Source organism: Hyposmocoma kahamanoa, unplaced genomic scaffold (assembly GCF_003589595.1).
Source record: "Hyposmocoma kahamanoa isolate Upper Pololo Valley unplaced genomic scaffold, ASM358959v1 87, whole genome shotgun sequence".
In the NCBI taxonomy this organism is placed as follows: domain Eukaryota; kingdom Metazoa; phylum Arthropoda; class Insecta; order Lepidoptera; family Cosmopterigidae; genus Hyposmocoma; species Hyposmocoma kahamanoa.
The window spans coordinates 8,616,346-8,627,373 of record NW_020654422.1 but is presented as its reverse complement, the minus strand read 5'-3'; the positions used below and the strand labels follow the sequence as shown (position 1 = coordinate 8,627,373).

The 11,028-nt window shown below is 35.3% G+C and overlaps 1 protein-coding gene across 1 annotated transcript in view; it reads left to right on the top strand.

Moving 5' to 3' along the window:
- The window catches only part of LOC113235341, a 19,166-nt gene extending 12,710 nt beyond the window's left edge, over positions 1-6,456 (top strand). Inside the window, exons 6-10 of the mRNA XM_026471021.1 lie at positions 713-907; positions 1,329-1,717; positions 3,919-3,982; positions 4,056-4,223; positions 6,289-6,456. Of these exons, the coding sequence (XP_026326806.1) occupies positions 713-907; positions 1,329-1,717; positions 3,919-3,982; positions 4,056-4,223; positions 6,289-6,456 (984 nt within the window). The remainder of the gene's footprint in view (positions 1-712; positions 908-1,328; positions 1,718-3,918; positions 3,983-4,055; positions 4,224-6,288) is intronic.
- Positions 6,457-11,028: the final 4,572 nt, after the last annotated feature.

Genomic DNA, 11,028 nt, shown 5'->3' with positions numbered 1-11,028 from the left:
GTGTGTGTGTGTGTGTGTGTGTGTGTGTGTGTGTGTGTGTGTGTGTGGTGTGTGGGGGTGTCTGTATCTCTGTGTATGTAATCTAAGGGAAGAAATCCTTCAATGGCAACAACTTCCAGTAAGCGTGTTTCAGATTTACTGCAGCAAACTGCTTCTTAATTAATGCTGTTTTATATTTATTTCTAAAAGTGTCCACAGTCATTTTATGCCTTAAAGGCGGGGGGAGATCATTCCAAATTTTTGCTGCATTAAATCTGAAACATCCCCTAAATCGCGCTGATTTGTGTGCCTGAATCTTCAACTTATTATGAGCGGCAGAGCGGAGGTTCCGGTTTAAGCAATCTTTTTTCCAGGTAACTTTCTCAAAAAGATATTCTGGTTTTTTGTTCCAGATTATTCTGTGAATAGTACAGGCGTATTGTAGTTCTCTTCTGGCGCTCATATTAAGGATTGATCTGGAATTGAGATATGGCGTAATGTGCTGTCTTTTTGGTACGTTATAGCAAAAACGGATGCATGCATTCTGTATTCGCTGTATTGCTCTCTCGGTATTGCTGTTTATTCTAGGGCCATAAACGGAAGCACAATAATTAAAAGGCGATAACACAAACAGGTCCGTCAAAAGAAGGCCAATATCCTCTTTAAGATATTGTCTAATAGTACTATTACCATAAACATAAGAACTCCTCTATATTAATCATTTTTGAAACAGTGTGCTCTCCGAGAAGGTTGCATAGTCGCCAGGATCAAGAGTTTCGAATGTAACGAAATAATTCTCGGGGATGGTTATGGAATACCCAATTACGTCTACTTCGTCCTTTCTGGACGTTGTCAGATGGTAGAGTCGTTGAAGATTATCATAAAAAAACACCTGGGTAAAAATTTCTACACATTATATGACCCATACGTAAGTGTAATAAAAGCTTATTACGTGATAATTGTTTAAATTAGGCTATGTACCTATTTAATATGCATGGTATCAAAAAAGCTAATAATTAAAAAAAAATCCTCATAAAATTTGGGTTTCCCAAAGGTATGTATGAATTTAACTCGAGAAGATTATAGTTATAATTACAATATGTATTTGGGCAATTTTCATGTTCTCTATCTAATTTCGGTGGCAATTTTTAGGTATTCGAGTATATCATCGAGAAATATTAAATAATACTTCAGATTACTTCTGACTTCTCAAATTTATGTGTCAATGTGACGAGTGCAGCGGCATTGTCCCTATGAGTGGCACGGCAGCTGATATTAATGGGCGTGTAGTTATAACCAGGTGCACAACTTGTTTGTCCCGTCCCTTGATATCATAAAAAAAATTTCAGGTGTCTATACTAATAAGTGACGAGGATTTCGAAAAAAAATGGGTAACTGGATATCACCCACCTGGAGGGACTCGAGAGCGAGATGAATCGACAACGACTAGTAAGAGAACGGACAGCATTCTGAAGCGTACTAGCGACTCTCGTAGATCAACCGTGGGGCAAACTTCAGCGACTAGACCAGCTGACGCAAAATTAATTGAAAAGAAGCCACGTCGAAGCAGCGACAGTTCTGGGAAGAGGACTAGCTTTTACGTGCCACCGACGCCAGCGGCGACGGCGACAGAGCAAGATAAAATTCAAAGCCTCTCTCCTGACCCATCCCAGCGCTTGAACCCAGGTTTCAATACGCTATTGCAGCCGTCTGAGATGGAACGTCTCGAGTGTATAAGGTTTAGTAAATACTAAGAATATTAGATTAGAGATTTCAAATGAATGTTTTTGAAAGTAACATTTATTTAATCAAAACACGCACCATTACTTTTGCCATCTTGCTGGAAGGTTATTAATTTCATTACGATAGAATAATGTGGAATCGGAAGAATAGAGTGTTGGAACTCGTTTTTTTACTTCTTTTTCTTAACTTATCGTATCGATGGCATACACTACGCCATCACGATGAACGTAAAGTTCTCGTCGTTTGTTACCCAGAGTGCGCTAGATGTCATCCCTTTCTACTTTCTTTGCTTCACCGGGACTAAATTACTTTCACTAATCAAGCTCTACAAGTACGTCAATATAGCATTACGTAGCGAAAAAATAGATAATTATAATTTAACATTATAAGTATAAACCTACGGTTTCACAGAGATCGCTGCGCTGCGGAAATCGTACAAAATCGCGGAAATTCAATAAAAAAAAGTGATTATGTGTGGAATATTTTCATTACAAAAATGTTACGTTCTAAGACTACACTCGGTTTTAGTTCCGTGCCTTTTCCGCATAGACGGTGGCGCCATATTATATCCCCGCGTTAATGCGTTTGTGTATGGACCATTTTAGTGATGCGACGTAGCACTTATACATAAGTACAGGTCGAAATACGCTCAAGATTGCTAAAGACCGCTAATCATGGCATTTTGTCGCGTTTCGCGTCCTCGAAGCAATATTGTCATTCACCACGACAACACCTCTGCACATTCTGTTAAGGTAACGAAGTATGTGAAGGTCTCAAATGTGGAGCTGATGACCCATCCGCCATACAGCCCAGACTTTGCACCATGCGACTTCTTTTTGTTTCCAAAAATTAAAGATTAAAGGTTTCCGATTTACATACCCAGAAGCGGCGGTGAATACATTCCACGAAGCCATTGAAGAGGCTCCTAGGGAAGACTGATCACACTGCTTTTCACAATGTTCCAACAATGCAAAAGTGTGTAAATAGTACTTCGAAAAACAATAAATCCTGTATAAACATAAATACCTTGTCTTTCTTATGAGAATCCAGAAACTTTCAGCACGGCCAAGTACTTTATAAAAAAATTAGTTAAAATAAAAAATGATTAAATTATCGTAGTATTGGAGACCGTTGTGAAAGAGTTAGTCCAGGGAAGTACAGCGTTCCTACCTATTTCTCTCACCAAGCAGTAATGTGAGAATTATTACGTTCCGGTTTTAACGGATAAGGTACTAGTGAAATTACAGGTACATGGGACTTGACAACTTATGTCTCAGGGTGACGAGTGCAGTGGCAGTACCCCACAGATCACTTAACACCAGGCGCAAGACTTGTTCATCACGTCACTTGATATCATAAAAAAAAATCTAAGTGAGTTTGGAGGAGCTTCAAAATGCAACTCCTGTTAGGTAAAGATGGTTTGTTTGGCAGCATTCTTGCGTTATATGCGTAAAAGTCGCGGTGAAGTTCGGTAGACTAGCCGTGGTGATTTCGCTGCGTGTGTTGCCATCGTCCATGTTTCTTCACAATAGACCAGTGCTAAAGTTGTACCAGTTTTAAGCAAGCTATGGTGGATTACTCCGCGATTGAAACACTAAAAATGGAAAACTCTTTTTAAGACAATAGTCACACAGTAGTCGCAGGTTCATAACAAGTCTAAGATACGGTCTAAGAGTAAGTTACTCTGTATCTGTTCATTAACAATGCAAGTTTCAACGTATTTTGTCCACTGTAGTAGTTCGACCAATTCGTGTGGTACCACTTTTAAATTACCTGCGTGTAAATGGGTCGATTGTGGGATTGTGTTATTTCCTCTGTAGTTTACGGTGAAATTGTCATGTAAATGAGGCTCATTTGCGACGTTAAAATACCCACCGCGGAATCGGGCAAAGCAAAAACGCACGGTACGTTTGGAAACCTTTATAATTATGTTTCCGTTCGCGCTGCCTTAGCGCCACGTTGGCACTAAATAAAAACGGAAACACATGAATTATACCAAACGCTAAATTTAGAAGCCCAAACATTTTATTAAAAATTAAAATAAAAAACATTATATTAAGAATCTTACAGTAAAATTATTTTATTTCATTTCAAAGTGATTAGTACTTTAGAATGAAAATGTCATACTTTAACCAATAAGCACATCCCTAACATCATGGCTGAACCATGTGTACTAATCGCTTTTAATATTTGCAGGACTAGTGCTCCTGGTATATTAACAGAACAATCAAAGTCTCAGATACAGACTTTCTTCATGCAGGTTGTTACTTTTATTATTTATATTTTTTTTTATAAAACTTCGTTAAATGCCATACAAGTCATCTTTGATTCAGGTATGTCAATACAATGTGGGGTCGAGTTTTGGATTTGGTGAAAATATGCGTGACCGCCGCATATTGGCCCTTACACCTGTGGAATGCCTGCTTTTCCCCAAGATATGGCTGCTGCAACGTAACACTGCAAACATTTGGACTCGTATTCAATACTTTCTTGAGAAAAAGGTACTTTTACTGTCAATAATATGTGACATAACATATTGTTACGAAAACAGACATATATCTAAATAGACTCCGCAAGTGTACCTACTTCGCGTGCTCAATATAAGTTATAAACACTTAGTTACCGCTACTACTTATGCTTCAGAACGCGCCCGGCCGTTATCGTAGTTAAACATCAGTCCAAAACGCGAAAAATGCCTAATTGTGTCATTAGAAACTGCAATGTTTTTGCAGTTTCTAATCACAGCTGAGGGAAAATAAATAAACAAGGACGTTTCCTTACACAGAATATGCATAATTTATTTCAAAATCAATTATTTAATTTTGAATGAATTTCGAGAAAACAAATGTGCAAACCAGTGCATGCCACTTAATTCGTAGCACATTGCGGATTTTACTTGGTGCGGTACACTTGTGATCCTTCTTCAGTAGGCCATGAATATCGAACGAGCGATACTTTTGTACAAGGCATTCAGTTTCTTGGTACGGCCGTTTCGTCATGTTTTCGACTGAAGGACTTCATCAAAAACTTCATCAAAGACTTCATGAAAAAAAAATTCAATTAAAAATATTACTTTAAATGTCAAATGGCATTCTGCTAAACTTTTTTCACTTGAATATTACGATTTTGTTGCAACAATTACTGGGAATCTGGTTCAATCTCAAGCAAAAAACATTGAATAATGTTTGTCGCAAAATCAGCGTCAAATTAGGTGCATCTTAGAGTGGTTACACACGGCGACTTTTAGCAGCGATGCATACGCGCGTTCGTGAAACGCGCGACTGCATCGATACAAACGCGCGACAGCATCGATACAAACGCGCGACTGCATCGATACAAACGTGCGATTGCATCGATACAAACGCGCGACTGCATTAATACAATCTCTTATGTTGAATAATAATTATGTACGAAAAATCTGTATAGGTTTAAATATGTACATTATTTTGTTTTCTTAATTGTAAATTTAAAAGTGAAATTAATAAAAACATTAAATAAGTAAATTGGTTAATTAATCGTGTTTGTATCACGTTTACATCACTGCTTAAAGTCGTCGTGTGTAACCGCTCTTAGGATCGTATTCCTGAACTCTACTCAATGCTCAACTCAAGACTTGAGTATGATTTCTAGTGCTTTAAATCATACTCAAGCCTGACTTGAGCATTGAGTAGAGTTCTGGAATACGATCCTACGTCACAATTCACTCTTTAGAAACGGGTCTCAAATCTTGCAGATTGCATTGCAGTAGGAGTAAATAAACTTGATCTCTGAAATTTCAGTGAAGCCAAATCAATGTATGTGGTATGTAATTTTTGTTAGTATTGGTGCTGGTCGGCAAGACTACTGTAGACAATGATTGGCAAAGAAAAGATAAATGTCGTAAATGCGAGACTTCAAGCGATATCGAACGCAAACGTGATTAAATCTATCACCCACAATGTAATTGATATATATATATATATATATATATATATATATATAATATATATATATAATATATATATATATATATATATAATATATATATATATATATATATATATTTTAAAACGTTTCAGAAATTACTTAACTTTTTCTCACACAAATTCATACAAATTCAAACATGTACGAGGATTGATCAATTTGGTCAATTAAAATATATGAAGTATCTAGCACATTTTTTCATACTATATTGATGTTGCCCACTTCAAATTTAAATTTATATAAGTGTCATTAATTCTAGTACACTTATAATTATTTTTTTACTATATTGATATTTCACTGCTTCTATTAATACTTGAAATTCATTAAACTACATACAAGCTGCGTCTGCGTCTTCGATTTAATCATTCTTTTTAATGTCGAAGGAAGTTTCCCATCACTAAATAGCGCTCGTGACGTCATCGGAGGTACAAAAAATGTGGCACGCTTGGTTTTCATACAGAGCGCGGTACCTGTGGTGTCTATTTCGATATAGGTACATATGTCTGTGGTGACGAACTAGATGCGACAAACAACTTATTGTGTAATTATTGTAACAGTAAGAGGCTTGCCTATAACTATTAAATAATGTGTTGTACATGACAGATACCGACCAAACAGACGTTATTTAAAGATTTTGTAGAGCAACGGCGTTGGGAAGAATTCAAATTCATGCTGGTTGAAGACGTGCTGTTGAATTGCAAAGTTGTTAACTACACGTCCTTACATGACGTGCCTTATTCCATCCGCATGGAGGAGATGTGTGATGTTTGAAGAAAATTTATCTTTCACTTATATTCCATAAACTAAACTTAGTGTACGTTCGTTTTATTTAATATTTTTAGATATTTATCTCTGTGTATCGTCAGTTCTGATTAAAAAGTTGTGTTTGCTGGTTATATTGTAGTGATTTCACGGGTTAATGGTATCGCGCGTATGAAAAATTCTTGTCACTATAATCGGATTTCAATATTAGAGACAGTAACTGACGTTTGTGGGTTGCCAGTTTTTGATGAATTAAAAGTGTTGTAGGAAATGAAACTATTTTTCCGGATTTAAATCGCGTATACTTGTGTTTTTAAACATCAAATATACGCGATTTAAATCCGGAAAAATAGTTTCATTTCCTATGTGTAACAATCGCGAAAACCTAAGAACTCGATAAAAGTGTTGTCTTAAGGGAACTTCACTGATTCACTCAATAGGTCATCAAGCTAAATTATATATTTTTAATCATTTGTGCGTATATTTCTTTATCAAGAATTTGATAATAGAAAACTGATAGATGTATATAGAGATTAAGCCTAGGTGTTAAATGGTTTTAGATATTTCATAATTGTTGTTTGGTATAAAGCTCTCACTGTCACTGGCGTATTATTAGTTATGTTATTTAACATATAAATCTACCAGATCTATCATGTTGTCGAGATGGCACGCTGATTTTTCTTTTATAACTTCAGCTACGCACCTACCTTCAAAAAGATTTTGTTGTTTTTGTCATTGTGATTTCTTACTTAGCTACCATCTACTTCTCACTATACTGGTAATCGATGTCCATAATTCTGGCTTTTATGAGTTCAGTTAAATATTGATTTTGTTTCAGCGTATTGAGTGAGCCAATCGCGTCGCTATATAATATAACCACGGCAACATTATTTCTTAAAGTGAATTAGTAGTTGTGAGATTGCTACCTCGAATTAAAAATTCGACTACTTTTTCTTCTCCCTAAAAGTCATAATGTAGTCAGAAACGTTTATGTCGTGTTTAGCGCATATAGGACTGGAGGCGTCATTGATAGGCAATCCCCTCTGTCAAGGTACAAGCACAAAACGACCATCACACAATAAACACTACTTTCAAATCGATGTTTTTATTTGCATTATCGAATTCACCGCGTTAAGCGCTCCATGAAATATGTCGTCTTGCAACATACAAACTTACAAAAAAATTTTTGCTACATCCAGTCTAGCCAAGGATGGAAGTACATTCCATTTATACGTCTATTTTTTACATTAATTACTAGTTTTCTATTTTAACACATTTTTTTCACAATGATCAATCTAATTGATTAAATTTATTGATTACATATGGATGACATAGAAGATATTTGAAATTTGAAATTTTTGTAATCCCAAATTTATTTTTTTAGATTATTTTAGGAATATTACAAAACAAACCAGCTTAATCTTTTCTTTGTAATAAGCAATCAAAATCCCTTGAAAGCATAACGCTTTCGTTATAAATCGGTTTTCGAGATTATGAAACTTTTAGTTTACGTTTAGTTGGAATCTAGAAATTCGAAACATCGATACATTTCATACAGCACGTCATAACTACCAACAGCTATTTTCGCATTTATAATATTTGTATGTACCTACATATATCTGCACAACTCTTATTACTTGAAGTGAATTCATATAAAATTCAACACAATACTATAAAATTAGTTAATATTGACATTAAGACCACTCCATCACTCTTGTGTTCTAGTAGTTTTCACTAGACGCTAAACCACCATTTTTTGTTATTTCCAATAGAAGCTGAATATGGATAATTTTTGGGCCTTTAAATTGCGGTAAACAAAATTAAGCAATACTGCAATGACTTTACAATTGAAATTAAACGTGTTAGTTATTTTTTATATTTCTATACATGTCACTACGTTTGTATATGTTAAATCCGGCTTATCATAAATATATAACATGAACAAAAAAAAACTCCGGAATTTTTTTCGCAGTTATTGGATTAGACTGGATTGTATTTATTGTCATCCATTTATTGGTAAGTCAACGGGCAATCTCCTCATGTAAATACAAGTAAAATAATACCACTGTTACACTACACACAAAATTGCAAAAAGAAATATTCTAGATCCAGTCTAGCCAAGGGTGGAATTACATTTTTCATATACGTGATTAACCAGTACGTAATACATATCGACACCGTCACATAGATAACTTTCCGTCTCTAGTATATTCATGAAAATACGGACATGACATGAATGTGTGTTTCATCTGTGTATTTGTAAAGATAAGCCAATGTTGTCGACTTTTGTTTGTGTGAGACCATAGTGATTCAAAATTGCATTTGAGTGCACCTGTTTGCTTGTAGTACTAGCCTCCCGCCCCCCGCCCCTCAAAAAGTGACAGAAAGTTTTGTTCGAGAAATGACGCTAATAGCGAGTCCCGTCCTATATGCTCTTAAGATGTAGTGATACTCGGTAAACTCCTACGAAAATCTTAAAATGGACTTATTGGAGAAAGTTCACATTATTTAGAGTCGCGTATAGAAGGGTTGATGTACACCAAAATACAAAATAGGTGTTATGATCTCAAACTTCCCAGCATTATAAACTTGTCATGTATAGGTTGATAAGTAACGAAATGAGTAATGATATGGTAACGACCTAGGAATAAGTTATGGCAAGATTAAGCTGCGCTAATTTAATAACGCAATTATAATACTTCTTGCAAAATGACGTAATAAATTCGTGTTAGAAGCTTTTCATAGGCTTTTAGAGAATGTTATGTTTTACAATCGGATGAATTGCTTTAGTTGTGTTTTATGCGTATTTAGATATTTATTGCCAGGTCGATTATCTTATTAAAAGTTAGATTATAATATGTTTGCTATTATAATCCCTGCCTGCAGACTTATTCCCTGAACGTAATATATAATATAACTTGGGCCTTATCAAGGCAAGAGTGAATAGGAATTATTTTAGTTGAGCGTGCTCCATCGTCGATTTTATCGTCATTTTCTATAAGGTGAGATGGAGGTGAAATTTTTATATAAAAATAATATTATTATAATTATTATTACCATCATCATCCTTATGACAAATGGGGTGATCATGGTAAATTTATTCATAGTCTCTCTAACACGATGATGTTGATAATGTTGGGAAAGACCATTCATATCTCACGTAGTAGTGCTATGATTAAGGGTACCACTGATTATTGCCTCATGTTAAAGATAACAATTTTAAGGCGGAAGAATGAGGACCGGAGTAGGTAGTTTATATGAACATCTGTTCACAACTACCAATTTATTCGTTCGGAACACGTTGACTGTCAAGGCTACTGGCTAATGTCATCGATTGAGAGTGAAGACCTCGCAGGTCTAATTTGCTATCAAGAAATATTTACGAATTTGTTTTTTGGATATAAAATTTTGCTTTTGACTCACTCTTGTAAAAATGTGTTGCTAGGACGTACGTGGTTTTCGTTTTAAAGAACTTTTTTTATATGAGAATATGGCCATATTCTAAGGAGCAAGTTAGACTATATTAATATTGAATTTTCTTAATTTCTGTCCCTAATAATTACAACTTCAGTATTATGGATTAAGTTTACATTCACTAGTTAAGATTTTTCCGTTGGCACATTTAAATTGGTAGAGAAGGTTGTGTTACGGTAGTAGGTAGATATTGACAATATTTACCGGCAGTCATCGCCTATTTGAGGCTCTGTAGGACATCTACGAAGATAGAGCGTGGGCGAAGACCTTGTTTAGCTTTTTCATATTTAATTAATATTTCGCTAGACCCAAGAAAATGTGTAAGTACCTATAGTATAAATACGAAAAGCACCCATCATGGCGCTATTATAAGAATGACAACAAAATAATGGAAGAAGAATGATATTTTTTGTTACCTAGAGGTACTCTTTCCAACAAAAAAGAATTATCAAAAATCGGTTTACAAATACTCCGGTATTTGTAATCGCGGAACATACACACAAAAAATATTGTCGAATTGAGAAACTCCTCCTTTTTTTAAGTCGATTAACAAGTAGGCTAGTGTAGGGAGAAAACTAGTAAATTTACGTTATGGCGGATCGGAATCGAAGCTATTTTTGTAACGAAATTGTACAGGGTCAGGAGCACGTCAAGCTTGACACTTAAGATTTGAATCCAACTCTATGCAGCTTACGATAAGAACGGTCCAAAGTACAAAGTGTCAAGCTTGACGTTCGAAGCTCTTGACTGTACATAGCATTGTAAACTTTGTCAGTTGTGTAATGTACAAACTGTAATACGACACGGTAGTTGCGAGAATTCCCGAGACTGCATGAGAATTCTATGTACTTACGTACTACTACGTACTACGTACGTACTTTGTACGTTATATGTGACGTTACAAGACAAAGTTCATTTTGCTATGGTTACAAAAATTCGCTACCATTCCATTCAGCATGGCTAATAAAAAAAGATCGTTTTCACACTTAAATGTTATTGAATCATCTCCATAAATGTTAAAAGAAAGCGTTTGTCCTTATAAAGGTCGCTCTGTACAAAGTAGGAAAAGAAGTCACGCGATGACGACATTAACGCTGTAACTACGAC